At 38.3% G+C, this 17,784-nt stretch overlaps 1 protein-coding gene across 4 annotated transcripts in view; it reads right to left on the reverse strand.

The window, feature by feature from the left end:
* The window catches only part of cert1a (ceramide transporter 1a), a 35,805-nt gene that overhangs the window by 8,079 nt on the left and 9,942 nt on the right, over positions 1-17,784 (reverse strand). For 2 of the 4 annotated variants that reach the window (XM_056238130.1, XM_056238120.1), the window contains exons 4-12: positions 11,124-11,231; positions 10,896-11,034; positions 10,086-10,157; positions 9,332-9,489; positions 4,640-4,732; positions 4,447-4,533; positions 2,972-3,061; positions 2,600-2,680; positions 2,373-2,468 (exon numbers count right to left, since the gene is read on the reverse strand). In XM_056238130.1, coding sequence (XP_056094105.1) covers positions 2,373-2,468; positions 2,600-2,680; positions 2,972-3,061; positions 4,447-4,533; positions 4,640-4,732; positions 9,332-9,489; positions 10,086-10,157; positions 10,896-11,034; positions 11,124-11,231 — 924 coding nt within the window. Of the gene's footprint in view, positions 1-2,372; positions 2,469-2,599; positions 2,681-2,971; positions 3,062-4,446; positions 4,534-4,639; positions 4,733-9,331; positions 9,490-10,085; positions 10,158-10,895; positions 11,035-11,123; positions 11,232-13,485; positions 13,644-17,784 lie in introns of those variants that run through there. The other 2 variants (XM_056238145.1, XM_056238138.1) reach the window with 2 other exon arrangements.

Here is a 17,784-nt window from a genome sequence, read left to right on the forward strand (position 1 = left end):
ATAGGTTTGGCATAGTTATGATGGCGCTCGATGGCGTATTTATGCGGGTGTGTGCACGATGTTATTTTTGAAAACGGAGAGGGGGAAAATATTCGTTTCTCTAAATACCCGGCTATGTGTAAACGTAGCCTTTGCCATGACACTCAAAATTGAGCTTAAGTGCATCCTGTTTCCACTGATCATCCGTGAGATGTTTCTACAACTTGATTAGAGTCCACCTGTGGTAAATTCAGTTGATTGGACATGATTTGGAAAGAAAATTCTCACACACCTGTCTATATAAGGTCCCACAGTTAACAGTGCATGTCAGAGCACAAACCAAGCCATGAAGACCAAGAAATTGTCTGTAGACCCGATTGTATTGAGGCACAGATCTAGGGAAGGGTACAGAAACCTTTCTGCAGCATTGAAGGTCCCAATGACAGAGCTCGAGTGTTTCTCTGTGGAGAGAGCAGAAGCTTCCAGAAGAACAATCATCTCTGCAGCACTCCACCAATCAGGCCTGTATGGTAGAGTGGCCAGACGGAAGCCACTCCTCAGTGAAAGGCACATGGACAGCCCCGCCTGGAGTTTGCCAAAAGGCACCTAAAGGACTCTCAGTGAGAAACAAAATTCTCTGGTCTGATGAAACAAAGATTGAGCTCTTTGGCCTGAATGGCAAGCGTCATGTCTGGAGGAAACCAGGCACCGCTCATCACTTGGGCAATACCATCCAGGAAATGGGTGACTAGTCAGGATCGAGGGAAAGATGAATGCAGCAGCAATGTACAGAGACATCCTTGATGAAAACCTGCACCAGAGCGCTCTGGACCTCAGACTGGGGCGACGGTTCATCTTCCAACAGAACAACGACCCTAAGCACACAGCCAAGATAACAAAGGAGTGGCTACAGGACAACTCTGTGACTTGAACCGGATTGAACATCTCTGGAGAGATCTGAAAATGGCTGTGCATCGACACTCCCCATCCAACCTGATTGAGCTTGAGCGGTTCTGCAAAGAAGAATGAGAGAAACTGCCCAAAAATAGGTGCGTCAAGCTTGTAGCATCATACTCAAAAAGACTTGAGGCTGTAATTGGTGCTTCAACAAAGTATTGAGCAAAGGCTGTGAATACTTATATACATGTGATTTTTTTTCGTTTTTTATTTGTAATAAATTTGAAACAAACTTTCACGTTGTCATTATGGGGTATTGTTTGTAGAATTTTGAGGAAAATAATGAATTTAATCCATTTTGGAATAAGGCCGTAACAAAATGTGAAAAAAGTGAAGCGCTGTGAATACTTTCCGGATGCACTATATATATATATATATATATATATATACACACACACACACTAGTGCTGTCAAACGATTAAAATATTTAATCGCGATTAATCGCATTAATGCCATAGTTAACTCGCAATTAATCGCACATTTTTATCTATTCTAAATGTCTCTTGATTTCTTTTTGTCCCATTATTTTTTTCTCATTTTAATGCTCTTATCAACATGGAAAAGTGGATCGGGTTGCTTTGTGCAAATGTTTTTTTATTGAAAACAACATTGGCATGTACTGTGTTCAATTTCACACTAACATTCTCACTTGGAGCAAATAATCTCACACAATGTAACGTTGTCCATCAATAAAAGGGTGAAAGAAATACTGACGAGGTCCTGATATTGACGAGGGAGCGGAGAATTCGCATCAGCTGTGTGTGTGTGTGTGTGTGTGCTTGGCCTTCAAGTGGTATTTCAGACGTGCTGCGATGACGATAGCTCAGTTCACAACGACAAAACACACAGATCACTTTGGTCTTGTCAATGGAACCATTTGGCAACTTTTTAAAAGTAAACTTTCCATTCAGAATCTTATTGGCATCCATTTGAGGCGTCTCGCGCTCGCCATCCACTCAAAACGTAACGTTAACCTACTATTTGGCCGGCTCGCACGCCCAAACGAGTGTGTGCGTCGTGCCTGTTGTTTTGTTTCCGGTCTAGCTAGATCCGCTTGCGCTTTCAAAACGTCCTCGCGCGGCGCAAGCCATTGAAATGAATGGGCTGCACCTCCTGTTGCAAAAGCATGTGAAAAAACTACAAAGTTTGCTAGGCCAAAAAGACTTAATCAAGCGATAAAGAAATTAACGCCGTTAAAATGGGTTTGCGTTAATAACGCATTTAACTGACAGCCCTAATATATATATGTATATATATATATATATATATAGAGAGAGAGAGATATAATTGCAAGAAAAATAAATCCCAAAGATATAAAGCTTAGATGTTACAGGCATTGTTACAGGCTTTTTTTTTAACTCTGATATGGAAACAGGCTTCCATAGCAACAAGCTCAGTTTCAAATTAAAAATAAAATATTTTGAACTATATTTCACCTTCATATCCCCTTCTTCAATGACCAGCTGCCAGTTAGCATCTCCACCCACATCCTGTAAAGAATAGGTCATGTGACTGTGCACCATCTCCTCAACCTGTGAACAAAACAAGAGGCATGAGGTGTTGCTGAAAGTATACAAGCAAAAAAAGTTACAAACATTTCTCCGAGTTACAAACAACCATACGCCTGCAGTTCATCCACACTAGTGTAGTGTCATTTCTCTACCTGAGCACTGAACCTGTGCACGTCATCTGAGGCACTTATGAGGTCGACGGAGGAGGACAAGGAGGAAGTATGACTGCAAGGCTGAACCCAAGAGACAGAAACCCAGAGGGAAACAGGTCAAGGGAAAGAGAGGGAAATAAAAAAATCTCATCATCACCCAGAGAATACAAAGAAGACTTCCACTGTAAATCACACTTCAGCAGGAGGAACTGGAAGAACAAAAGGCACTATCACAAACGTAAAAGTTCCAAGAATTTCACAGAGCAGATCTACCATCAGCAATGACAGAATTGCATAATCAGTCACGAAAGAGCAAATGTGCTTTGATAGAGTGTTTGTGTGTAGGAGTGTGTGTTTGTGTGGGTGAATCACCTTATTCGAGTATTTCTGAGTGCCGATGGAGGAATAGGTGTCTGGAGTGAGGGAGATTTGTCGAGATATCCTGCTTCTTTCTGCCTGGGACTGTAAAACATGTCAGCAACATTTATATATAAACATTAGCTTTAAATGCAATTAAATTAGCTGTAAATATGCTTTGTAGATAGTTTCTTGATTGGTATATTGGCTGTTGGATCCTGATGAACAACGAACTGTTGATAAGGTACAGTTGGGAGTCGAATAATCGATTCCTCGATTCCAAGGCATTGGTAATCAAGAATCATTTCCAAAAGTTGGAGGGGAATCGACTCCTCTTTCCTTTTTTTCTTGGTTACACATTTTTTTAAGGTGTCCTTGTTACAGTGTAACTATACATTTAAGTACAGAGTAATATTAATTAACAACATGTACTTGCTATATAATAAGGGTTTGGGTTAGTTAGTTGCATGTAATTATGTATAATTTACTGTTATTACATAAGTAAGTACATGTAATGTAACAAGGACACTAAAATAAAGTGTTACGGACTTTTTCTTAAAGATTCATCTGTTACTCCACAAAATAGGTTAATATTCATTATCAGTACAGGTTCCAACTAGTAGTAAACTGAAACATCAACAAGGATGATATTTGCCATTTTTCTATTTTTTTTCTTCTGATCTCAACTTCAAACCAGACTTTCAGTGTGATTGAACGCGTTCATACTTAAGGCACGTTAACACCCTTAAAGATAACTATATTCGCGTCCACACCATTGGATGATAACGTTATGTTTATTTATTATAAATGAACGAAGTTATGTTGTCTATGTAAACAGTTGAGCTCTTTAAAGTTGATGGATTCTGATTGGCTGTCAATGTATTTAGTATAGTGATTCCAATTAAATCGTTCCTCTCTGTCATTATCGTTATAGCTGTTGTGTGGACTTAAATATTCTCATAGAAACTCTATAGTTATAGTTATCATTTTTGGTGTTTAGGTCCCTATACTGTGGTCAAGAAACGCACTCTCTGACATTAACTAAATGACTGACTGACTTAAAAACAACTATAGCTCAGTTTTAATGGGATGTTTTAAAGTAAAATTGTAAACTTAAGTGAAAGGCAAGTGGTAAAGTTAGCAAAATGGCTAAATTTGTTTAGAGAACTTTTAAGGTGACAACAGCAACAGCAACAACAGAGCCCCAGCTCAATATGTTGGAACACATGTGCAAACCCGCTAGGCCACTCTGACCATTTTGGTTTTCCCAGTTTTTCTACAGAACTGAAAACACAACCCTTGGTATATATTTACACTTCTAGAGTCATGATGATGTGATCAAACAGTCCGTTCCATGGAAACAGAGTCATTATAACAAATGGGATGGCAGCTCAGCATATAACAAAACATATGTCACAGTAACAGTACATAAAACAGAAATGTGTAAAACATCCAGCTTTGCAAAATGATTAATTCATCTGAATCATTACTTGTACTTCGATCTGGTCATGTTTATCCAATGCAGCTTCCACAGCATCAAAGAACTCCTCTTCATTGATCAGACTGTTTGGTCCTTCCTGCACAGACACGTTTAGCACAGAGAGAGCATCTCAGTCTAAAATGGAGGGTGTGTGTTGGCCCACAGATGGAAAGGACAGTGTAAATTAAAGGTTGTGAACTTACTTCATAGTCTGGTCCTCCATAATGAGGCTTCTTCTTCAGCTCTGTCAATGCAGCTTTGTAGGCGTCTTCAGCCCGTCTTCTCCTTTCAATTTCCTTTTGTGGAAAGAATGTTACTCATAGTTTTACTATATCTGATATAAATCAATGAATTCAAGAGGATCTTAAAGGGGTCATTACTATAATTAATAAAAAATATTTTAATATTTTTTTTATTTTCAAAAGTTTGGGTCTCAGAGATTTTTTTCAAAAGCATTAAAAAAATCTTAGATTCATTCATTTTAAGACAAATATATTAACACGACGAACATATTTTTAAAATTTAAAAGGTAACTATTTTCTAATTTTATATATTTTAAAATGTAATTTATTCCAGTGATGGCAAAGCTGAATTGTCAGTATCATTACTCCAGTCTTCAGTGTCACATGATTCTTTAGAAATCAGTCTAATATGCTGATTTGGTGCTTAAGAAACATTTCTTATCATTGTTGAAAACAGTTGTGCCCATTCATATTTTTTGTACTAGATTCTTTGATGAATAGAAATTTCAAAAGAACTGAAGTTATTTCCGTTATTTGAAACAGAAATCTTCTGTAACATTATAAATGTCTCGACTATCAATTTTGATCAGTTTAATGCTTCCTTGCAGAAAAACTAAATTATATCTTTAAAAATAATAATAATAAAAATCTTACTGACCCCAAACTATTGTAAATGGTCATGGATAAATGACCGTTGGGATTCTGATTCTGAAATAAAGTTTTGGAACGAACCATTTTTGCTGCCTAGTTTCAATAAACCTTTTGGACTTTTGGCAAGACGTTTTGAGTTCTACAACGTATATGTTTGCATACCATTATGAATTTGATTTGATTCCTCATGAATCCTCATGATAGGCACTCAGGACTCTTGCTAAACAAAGCTTGCTTACAAACAAATCCCAAAAATATCTGTTAAGGATCCAAATGGAGAATCCGGGACAGAGCAAAGACACGAGACGGGCAATCTGACAGGTCCACTGGCAGTTTCATGCTTCAGCTAAAGCAAACACACCCATTTCAACGGTCTATCCTACTACAGATGCGATTGATGATACCATTGTGTCTTGCCTCTTTGGAAGGGCATTCATTCAACAAAGGGAGGAGCCCATAACACCCGCTCTCTAAACTTGCTTGAAGCTTGAACAGCTTGCAGAAAGTCAACCTTTAAACCAGTCAAACAAATAACTCAAATGAAGTAGTCTTGCCACATTAAACCTTCACTGAAACATGTTTGTTCATTTGACTAACTGAGAAGCTTTGGGTGTTGTAGACAAGTAGTTGTTGCATAATTTTGTTTAGTAAATAATAAATCCAATCTGTTCTAAAACTGACAGGTGTGTCTTTGCTAAAAGCACTGACACACCTCTACTACTGACACAAAGATTGTACACATACTGACACATGAGACAATTACTGACAACACCCGGCTTATATGACAGTTGATAACTATCAAAAGGTGGTAATGTGACTCCACTAAACCAAAGCGATTAAACGCCAATGGCAGAGCTGAGATGAAAATGCAAACGCATCCACTTACATAGCACAAATGCAAGACTAAAACACATAAAGACTAAAAACACATACAGTATGTAAAGTGACTCTTTTAAGCACTTAAAACAGAACGTAGCATCAAATAACCAGTGAACTGGACACAAGCAAGTCAAACCTACAGTGTAGAAGCTGCTGTGCGTAGACAGAGGAATCCAGTTTTCATTAGTGCTCTGAAGCGCCACCCAGTTCTGCCACGGCTTCAACGCTGAAGAAATGTACACTGTAGACATCCTCTACAATCCGGTCGCTAACATCAAAACACACAATCCTCAGAAATGGGAAACTCTGGTCATTTTGCAGAAAGCTTTATTCCGTTCAAAGGTCCATCCAATCCTGTTGATTGACTGTGAACATACTGTAAAATCTGCGGCTGGAATTCAAGAAGCCGCTTCCTGGCTGATAATATAGCAGGGGTTGGACTGTAGATGGAAAAACTGGTCGGGCAAGTGCGTGCATAAGCTTTACACTCAGATACTAATGACAATGCTAATGTGAGGAATGCACGGCTTCTGGAGACCAGATGCACTTTTGTTTTAATGGATGTGTCTTTGTGACTCATCCAGTAATTAAGGTGTTATGTGGGAAGTGTATGGGAAAGTAAATAGCAGGGGTTAAAGTGAAAAAAGTTCCTGAGCCTGAACTTTTTTTGGGGGGGGGGGGGGGGGGGGGGGGGGGAACTATCTTCAATGGCACCATTTATTTTCAAGTATTAAAGCTGTATCTTAATGCCATCTTTTTATGAATGAAAGCCAGTATCACTAATATTATAGCTACTGATGTCTCGATGAAAATGATTTCCCCCCAAATTTTAAACATTAGGCTTCAAAAAATATAAAAAACCTTTAAATTTAAGTGAACTTAAAACAATCCTCACTTAAACCCATAATAAATGTCATTTACCTGTACCATACAGAAATTGAATAAGGTTATAAAACAGTCCGCACTGCGTAAATTATAAATGAAATATAGATTAATCCTTATCAAAGCTACAAGCATTCTTTAGTCAAGAGCAGTTAGTAATTTTCTCTGTTCCCTTTGTTCTTTAGGTTAACTTTACTGACAGACAGAATTAATGGCTCCTGTCACTTTAAGATCTGTCGCTGCTGACAGGATCTCATGCATCTCATTCTCTCACTACTATTTACTTCCATTTGAGATTTTATTTAACTCATTTAGGACTGTTCTTGTGAGGATGCTTGACAAAACTGACATTTTGGCATAAATGTGTGTGTTATTGTTCGTTCAAGCGCGAAAGAACTCGATACTGGCGCGCGTCTTTCTGTGCGTCGTGTGTGTGTGTGTGTGCGCGTCAGGAGGACATTCACTGACAGCGCGTTCTCTTTTGTCTTGTCGCGCATGAGTGGTTTAAAGCATTTGCGTGAATAAGAACATGGTCATCTCATAACCCTAGCTAAAGGATGACAGAAAGAACGGATGCTGCGTTTTTGCGTTAAATATTTTAACACGTTAAAGCTGGACAAAAATGAATCTCATGCTAAAATAATCATTTTTTCCTCACGGCCGCACGCCGGAGATCCGGCACGGTGCCGGAATACTTTAAGCCCTGACATAGAGCCCATTTTAAGCTTGTGACAAAACAGCTTGATGCGAAATGCTTCATACGTAACAAAATGCACTCTGTGGTTTCAATACTGCAAAAAAGCATAGGGTAGTCCCAAAATTAACAATACTTCCTGTAAAACTGAAATTCTCAAAAAAAGAGAGAATTCTGTCATCATTTAAATCACCCTCACGTTGTTCCAGACCCATACTCTTTTCCTTGATAGGTTAAATTGAGGTCTGTTTCTTATTCAAAGCTTTCGTGGGTTCAAAGACTTGAAATATAACACAGGAGTCCGATGGACTACTTTAATGGTGCCTTTTTGGAGATTGATGGGCCGTGGTCACCGTTCACTTTGTTATATTGGCAGAGCAATTGGACAGATCCTTTCTGACCTCCTATACACTTCACTGGTTCTCCGCAGGGCTGTGTCCTTTCCCCTCTGCTCTTCATTCTGCATACCGACTATTTCAGGTCCACCCAATCTAACGGTCATCTAATTAAGTTTGCTGATGACACCATCTTACTGTCTCGGCTTTCAGGACCTTCACAGCATCATGGTCCAACTCTTCAGGAATTTGTTGAGCGGTGTGACAACTCCTGTTTGGAACTAAATGTGAACAAGACTAAAGAGATGGTAGTAACCTTTTCTAATAAGCAGAGGCAGATGACTACGGCAGTCACTACTATCATTCACAAAAAGCCCATAGAGATTGTTGAGGAGTACAAGTACTTGGGCACAATTTTTGACAATCTGCTGAAATTTACTTCCAACACGGAGGAGAAACTGGTGGCAGCACCAGTACCTTTTAAGGAAGCTCAGTTCCTTTGGGGATAGTAAGAACATCTTCACTATGTTCTACTACTCCTACATTGAAAGTGTCATTACATTCTCTATCGTCAGCTGGTTTAATTCTATCACCCTTCAAAATAGAAGTTATTGGACTTCTTATTAGGGCTCTTTCCAAAAGTGAACAGCAAATGCTGAGGTTGGCTGGCAGGATTTTACAAGACCCTTCACATGTCCTGTTTTCTGAAGGCTTCGCTGTCCAGGCTGTGGGACACAAAGGAGGAAGGCAACCTTTTTTCCTAAAGTGGTTCAGCTTTTAAATTCCCAACCATCTCAGATCCCCTTGTTTACCACGCCATGACTTTTACCCCTCTTATTTATATATTTTTAATGGCACACACATACATATATTTATTTATTTATTCATTCATTAATTCTTATACATGGTTTGGACTTGTTTTTTTAGGTATCTGCCTGTAGCAGATTGTATTTAATATGTACAAATAAAGTGTTTGAAATTGGAAATTAAAAAGCATTTATAGTTAATTTATAGTAAATCGTTTTTTTTTTGTAACATTATAAATTGTATTTTACTTTTGATCAAATTCATCCATTCTTGTTGAATAAATAATGATAATCAAAAAATTTACATTCTGTCATAATTTACTCACCAAACATGTATGAATTAGAATTACTATATGTTGATGTACACTACAGTTTGGAGTCTGTAAGATTTTTTGCTGCACACTACCTTATCGAGTCGTCTCTGCCAGCTCTCCTCTCGTTTGACCAAAATGTCAATGCAGTGGGACAGTGTGGACAGGATTCCTGCTGTAGTGGCTTTAAACGTGATGGCTTCACCCTTGAAATCGATGCCTACGGGAGCTTTGAGGCTGTCCACAGGAAATACTGCAGAAAAATCAAGTAAAATTAATATTAAATAGCAGCCGTACTCCAACTTAGCTCTACTTCTGAAGAACTTTCAGTTGCTTAATTAAATCTTTATAAGTGTCTTCTTATCAATTGTCTTCGGACCCAGAAAGAAATAAGCCATTTAACAACCACCATCATGGACATAATGGAAGATTTTCACCATTACGAGAAGTAAAAAGCACTTTACACACTGCATGACGTGCTGTTTGCAGCTTATTGCATGGTGTATACTGTGTACGTTTTTTTTATGCTACTACAAATAAAGACGTATGATGAACAAATATTACAGTGGTCAACATTTGAAGTGGATCAAATCCTTTCATCAAAGTTATACATGAATTTTGACCAATACCCGTTCTTGTCTTAGGACAACTTTGATGAACTTTTTTTTTGATCCTACATACACTGTATTCAGAAAATATGAAAGAAAAATCTTTGCTCGAGAATCAAACTGCATTCAGACAGGATTACGAGCCATTTGAAAATTTTCATCAATAAATGTATTAGGCACAAAGTAGATGTGCTTATAACAAAGACGTACAAATGTAAAAAACAAACAAAAAAACCCTCACATTTCTCTTTGCTGCTGTTGTTGTTGAGATAATCTGGACGTAAGGTTGGAAAATTATCCTCATCATCAGATACTGCAAGAAAAAAAATAGCACCCTTTTTTAGCAGTGTTACAACAAACAATTCAAGCAATTTGAATGTGCACTCTCATCCATTTAAAGAGAAGGATCACACAAAAATGAGAATACCGCCAACTTTTACTCACCCTAATGCCGTTCCAAACCCATAAGACCTTTGTTCATCTTTGAAACAAAGATATTTTTTATATTCTCTCAGCCTTCCGGTCCATGTAACCAAAACTTTCACACATTAAAAAGTAAAAAAAACACATCGTAAAATAAATCTATACGTGCCAAATGGTTTAATCCAAGTCTCCTGAGGACACACGATTGCTTTATATGATGAACATATATTTTATTCACATAAGCCAGATCAACACACCATAGAGCATATCAAATATGGTAAACTGAAGTTAAACCCTGCTTGCTTGGCGCATGAGAAACAACCTCATTGGTTCTTACAAATCAAGCAGGCATGACTGAGCTTCAGTGTACCATATTTGATAAAAGGACGAAGCATTTAAGTTTTGTTTGCGTGGACCTTTACTGGAGGGACAGAAAATATCTTCTTTTGTGTTTCAAAGAACACCATTAATGACAATTTTCTATTTTAGGTGAACTATCCCTCTGCACAATATAAAATGGCACTCCTCTAAATACGAAAGGAGTTTGACTGGGAAGTTTTCTCCTGTGTAACGCCAAATCGGCCCCTCAGCAAGATAAAACTCCCTGTATCATAACTGTTTTCCTCACCTTTGTCCCTGTGAAGCTCATCTTTACAGTCAGCATCTGCGCAGTTGTCAAAGTACCTCTGCAGAGTGTCCACCTGTCTGCAGAGAATGTCCCGGAAGGTCTCCATCTCTGCTAGCTTTTCCCGCAGACTGTATCCCTTCTGTTCAACAGTTTGCAAATAAACATTCAATTGAAACTACAAGAGATGTTGCAAGAGTTGGGACTGTGGAGGCAGAGGCTGATTCTCACCTTGAAGGAGGATGCGGAGGTGGTGGAAAGGCCACTGGCGGCAGAGGTGAGGGACAGTAGGGAACCATGGCGGCGGAGACTGCTCTCAGACCCGTAGCCTGACTCAGCCTGCACACAAAAAACAACTAGGTAACTTCACACTTGTTTGAAAATAACATTTAATGAATCATGGGGCAGTGAAGTGTATGGTCGAAGCTGTGCAGTGAAAAAGACAGAACTGAGACAGACTGAACATTTCTAACACTTGCAAAGATATAAAGCAACTGTTAGGATCAATGCTTAAAATCGCCAGTTATCAAATGATGAATGATAGTTGGATGAGAGTCACATCTGATATTTTATTTAAGACTTACTTGTTAAGCTTGAAGCTTAAATATGAATTAGTTACTCAGTAGCATCAACCTTATTATTATGAGTTTAGCTTTACCAAAGTAAGATTTGTATGTTCACAATGAATTGAATGTGTGCAAAATAATTCACAGGAAAGCAGGAGGAACACAGGCGTTCCAAAAATGTTAGAGGAATGAATTACGAAAAATCAAAGTTACGAATTTATAAAGGTTTAGAATGGATTAAAAAAAAAAGTTTTCAATTCTCAACCCTACTAATTCTAAGGATAAGAAAGGATATTTGGAACAATATAAAACTACCAGTTGGTAAGCTTTTTAAAATGTTTTTGAAAGAAGTATTTTATGCTCATTTAGGATGCATTTATTTGGTTAAAAATACAGTAAAAACTGTAATATTGTGAAATATTAATACAATTTAAAATAATTGTTTTCTATTTTAATATGTTTTAAAATGGCAAAGCTGAATTTTCAGCATCATTACTCCAGTCTTAAGAGTCACATGATCCTTCAGAAAACATTCTAATATGCTGATTTGGTGCTCAAGAAACATTTCTTATTATCATCATCAATGTTGAAAACAGTTGTGCTGCTTTATGTTTTTGTGGAAACCATGATACATTTTTACAGGATTCTTTGATGAAAAGAACTTTAATAGTTCTATTCATCAAAAAAAGTTTAATAGAACAGTATTTATTTGAAATGGAAATCTTTTGTAACATTATAAATGTCTTTCTTTAATGTCACTTTTGATCCATTTATATAAATAAAATATTCCTAAAATAAATAAATAATTTTTTTATTAAAGCTTTTGAACAAAAGTATATAATCTAACATTATAAAACCATCATAAAATTAATTCAAATTAATATTAACAATCTTAGAGTTGTGTTACATTCACGTGTGCAAATGATAATATTTGATCTATACAAATAGACCTGTCTCTTTGAATGACATAGGTATGATATAGGCATGGACACAAGGAACAAAATTGCTGTTGCATGGTTAACTGTACTTCTGTTCTGGCCCGTTACACCACCTGACAAAGTAACAGAAGCTGCATACATGCGGAAGAAGGCTGATGCTAAACATTATAATACAATGTCGCAGACATCCTCTCCCCATCTCAATCCCACATCAATATCATGATACTGTAAATACAGTTCCTGGCAGAGCCTTGAAGGAATCCAGGTATAAACTGAAAGTGTGCATGACTGTGCATCCCTCTAAGAAAAGGAAAGTTCTGAATCAGATTTTTAAAGTTCTGATAATAATTAAGCAAGGAGGATGCATTAAATTGATCAAAAGTGACAGTAAAGACATTTATAATGTTACAACAAAATTTAATTTGAAATAAAAGTTATTTTTTAACTTTCTATTCATCAAAGAATCCAGAAAAAAAGGTTTCCACAGAAAGCAGCACAACGGTTTTAATCCAGCTTTTCCATCACAGGAATAAATAAAATAAAATATAATATAGTTATAGTAAATTGTAATATATAAAATAAATGCAGCATAACAGACCGTATTTCAAAAACATTTAAAAATCTTACCGACCCCAAACCTTTGAACGATAGTGTAAAAAGTCCCATTAAGTGCAATCAGTACTCGCATAACTCTTTTATTTGGTCAGAAGACACTGTACCTGACAGGAAAATCCTTCGATTCAGTCCTTTCATGAGTGCACCGTAAAACTGCTGACACTTGGCTTGTGGAAGACTTAATTAAAGTGCTTTAACTAATAGCCAATGACAGATTGGCAGATTGTTAAATGAAACTATTATTATATGGATCATCCTTAAACTGCAACAAAAACCTAATTTCAAGAAAAGCTGGAATAACCTGCTTCAGTCTTGCTTCGTCCCAATCAATGAATGATGGAAATGATTACTGTAATTGAATTCCCCAGGAAAATCATGTCGGTGGTCATGAAAACATGATGAATGGTTGAGTAAGAGTGCTGGATGGTGAGAAGTAAATGACATGAGTTAAAATGCTAATGTGCTAAAGCCCACCATTTGCCCATTCCAGCAGCCAAAGCAGGACAAGGCACTGCAGTCCTGAGTACTTGGCCCCAGCATGACCACTACTCTTTTCAGATGCTCCCAAAAGCACTCCTTCAAGGCGGTCACAGAATTCCCAGTTCTTTCTCCAGACACTCCAAGAATTCCCAGTTCTCTATCCGGACACTCCTAGGATTCCAAGTTCTCTCTCTGGACGCTCCAAGGATTCTCAGTTTTCTCTCGGACACTCCTTGCTGGACACTCCTAGAATTCCCAGTGCACTGACTGCAGACTATTTCACCAGCACATGGTCAAGCAGGAACGGAGGAGGAGACAAGCATTCGCAATGATGTGAAGAAATGATGTGAGGTGGGTTTCTGAAGCAGAATAAAACCAGAGAGATTGTGGGTGGGTCTGCAAAGCATGTGGAGGAGAGTGAGTGAGATGGCAAATCATACAAACACTGAAACTCCCAGAGCTGCCGCACACACTCCACTCACCTAAAAGCAATATAACCAACATAAATCATCCAGAAGTCCTGCCGTTACTTTGGCCGCATCTAATCCAGCAGCATGAATGTGTAAGTGAATGTGTGAGCGTGTGTGTTTAAGGAGATCTCAGATCCTGCTGGGCGTGTGCTCTCGTCTCGGTCTCTTGTGCTGTACTCCTCATCTCAGAGCTCATCTTAAAGTGGATCAATGCATTTAAGGACTGCACCAACACCTAAAACCACTGAGATCCAATCAAGCTCCTTTATTTTGGTTCAGAGGTCTTCTTGCTGGGCAGGGCTTTCAAAGTAGCCTCTTCATGCAAATGAATATACTCATGAATTATACATGCAGCTGGACGACTGTGAGCGGAAAACGCCCATCTGCCCCAGCCTGCATCACCCACGCACGCACACACACACACTCACCTCGATGAACGGAGAGTCGCGATAAACAACGCTGACCTGAGTGCCAACAGCCTCTCTACTAATGTGCTCTTATGTTAGAGGAATGGTGATTCAAATAGCATTTTTAGATTTGAAGCCGTACAGATCAGAAAGAAGAGGCAGGTCAAAAAAACAGATTATTCAGGTCAGTTTGTGTTTAGATAAGAGATTTTCAGAAGATAGATTGACATGAGTAAGGCTTTAAATATTGTATTTTATGTGGTATCAACTACCACATATACCACACATACAATTATGTGACTGTACAAGTCACACAAATGCAGCATCATTTGCACTAGGCTGACAAAATCTTTGACACACTAATTGTAAGTCAATTGAACAACTCTTGGTAACCAGTGGCTTAGCGGACAGGCACACACAAGTTAATAATGTAATATTATATATGGGCGAAACAAATTTGCCAAACGCTCAGAGCAAGCGCTCTAGAGAACGTCAAATGTTTCCATTTACTATTTGTTTTTGCAGCGGTGAGCAATGTAGCCAATCACAGACATCTGTTGATCTCTCGAATAGCGGTCGACCGATATATCACCATTGTCGATATATTGGCCGATATTTGCCATTTTTTAAATATCATAATCCGCCGATATGTCTTTGTTTGTCCGATCTGTTAGAAGCGGGACCTTTATTTTGATGGCGCTGAGAATGCCTGAGCACACAGTGCTATCATTGTCCAACTTCATTAGTTATGGTCTCGGTTCAACAGTTTTGTCTAAACAACTGTATTCGAAAAAGTATTATAGCGTAGTAGTGTAGTATAATACTTTCTTATTTACCATCAGCATTCAGCAAATACGCATTTATATAATTTAAACAAATCTTTGAATATCTAATGAACATTTAATTTCACAAACCTTGCAGAAGCCAGCTGAGCTGTCAGATATTTGTATCCTGCATGAAGTGAATGTGGACAGGAGGAGAGGTCAGCTTCACTCGACAAACTTTAAACCCTTGATTTCAAACTATGCTGTGCTATATAGAGTTGCCCACTATGTTCTATTCATGTCATTTTCACGGTGTTCTGTATGTAAAATTAGTCACCTTGTCTTTATTTAAAAAAAAAAAAATAGAAAAAAGATTCCCAGTACGCACAAAACAGACTATGGAGTGCCCTGTTGGTTACAGTTTACTTCCTTTTTATTCATATTTTTAAAAACAATTTCTTTATGTGAAAAATACTGTAATACAATTAAGTTGCTATCTAAAGTAAGTCTGTTTAATTTAGAGATTTATTTTAAATACATTTTCTAATTATTTATTTATAATTTATTAAATATTAATTCAAATAAATAAATAAAATATATACAGGCTGTCACCGGCCACCCTGCCGATGTAATATATACATATAACATACACTCACCGGCCACTTTATTAGGTACCCCATGCTAGTAACGGGTTGGACCCCCTTTTGCCTTCAGAACTGCCTCAATTCTTCGTGGCATAGATTCAACAAGGTGCTGGAAGCATTCCTCAGGGAGTTTGGTCCATATTGACATGATGGCATCACACAGTTGCCGCAGATTTGTCGGCTGCACATCCATGATGCGAATCTCCCGTTCCACCACATCCCAAAGATGCTCTATTGGGTTGAGATCTGGTGACTGTGGAGGCCATTTTAGTACAGTGAACTCATTGTCATGTTCAAGAAACCAATTTGAAATGATTAGAGCTTTGTGACATGGTGGAAGTAGCCATCAGAGGATGGGTACATGGTGGCCATAAAGGGACGGACATGGTCAGAAACAATGCTCAGGTAGGCCGTGGCATTTAAACGATGCCCAATTGGCACTAAGGGGCCTAAAGTGTGCCAGGAAAACATCCCCCACACCATTACACCACCACCACCAGCCTGCACAGTGGTAACAAGGCATGATGGTTCCATGTTCTCATTCTGTTTACGCCAAATTCTGACTCTAACATCTGAATGTCTCAACAGAAATCGAGACTCATCAGACCAGGCAACATTTTTCCAGTCTTCAACTGTTCAATTTTGGTGAGCTCTTGCAAATTGTAGCCTCTTTTTCCTATTTGTAGTGGAGATGAGTGGTACCCGGTGGAGTCTTCTGCTGTTGTAGCCCATCCGCCTCAAGGTTGTGCGTGTTGTGGCTTCACAAATGCTTTGCTGCATACCTCGGTTGTAACGAGTGGTTATTTCAGTCACTGTTGCCCTTCTATCAGCTCGAACCAGTCTGGCCATTCTCCTCTGACCTCTGGCATCAACAAGGCATTTCCGCCCACAGAACTGCTGCTCACTGGATGTTTTTTCTTTTTCGGACCATTCTCTGTAAACCCTAGAGATGGTTGTGCGTGAAAATCCCAGTAGATTAGCAGTTTCTGAAATACTCAGACCAGCCCTTCTGGCACCAACAATCATGCCACGTTCAAAGTCACTCAAATCACCTTTCTTCCCCATACTGATGCTCGGTTTGAACTGCAGGAGATTGTCTTGACCATGTCTACATGCCTAAATGCACTGAGTTGCCGCCATGTGATTGGCTGCTTAGAAATTAAGTGTTAACGAGCAGTTGGACAGGTGTACCTAATAAAGTGGCCGGTGAGTGTATATATATATATATATCTGTCATCGGCCATCCTGCTCTTTAAGATATCGGCAATCAAAAAAACAATATCGGTCGACCACTACTCTCCAACGCAATGGCCAATTACCGGTAGGTGTTTAATTTCTAATTCACTCACCGCTCAAAACAAGTTTTTGTTCAGTGCAGAGTTCTGCAAGCTCATGAATCCTCATTCCTCTCATTAACAAACAAAGATGCAAATAAGAGATTCATTGTGCAGTGTAGACAGCTTCATTGATTATAATGAAACTTTGTAAGATCACAATGAACTGAGATGAGTGACAGCTTTTAGTGATTATAAAGGGAGCACTATTTGCGTGCTTTCGAGGCTAGAAAAACAGTCAAAATCACATAGTGATAAACAGCACGGGACAAAAACGCAACCTAAGTGTGTGCAACCGAAGGAAGGAAAAAAAATTGGGGATGAGAGTTTGAATAAAGAGACCAGAAAGTCTCCTGCCTGGAGTTGTAAAAGAGCTTTTTAGTCACATGACAAAACTGCAATAGCACTCTTCACCAGCAGATAGCAGAAGTGGCCGTGAGTGTAAAACTGCCAGAGAACATTTGCATTAGATTTTTGCTGTTTGTTTAGTAATGCTTTGAAACAATCTGTATTGTATAAAGCACCATATAAATATAATATTAGACTTGACTAATATTACAATGTTCCCAAAAGGTCCTTTAACAACTAAACTCACTGTTGAGTTCTCATAAGTCCACAGAGCTTTAGTTTATGCTTTTATAACCTTCAAAACAAGCAAAGAACTTAATACTGTT

Source organism: Rhinichthys klamathensis, unplaced genomic scaffold, assembly GCF_029890125.1.
Source record: "Rhinichthys klamathensis goyatoka isolate OS25496 unplaced genomic scaffold, OSU_Roscu_1.1 h1tg000019l_1, whole genome shotgun sequence".
Taxonomy (NCBI): Eukaryota; Metazoa; Chordata; class Actinopteri; order Cypriniformes; family Leuciscidae; genus Rhinichthys; species Rhinichthys klamathensis.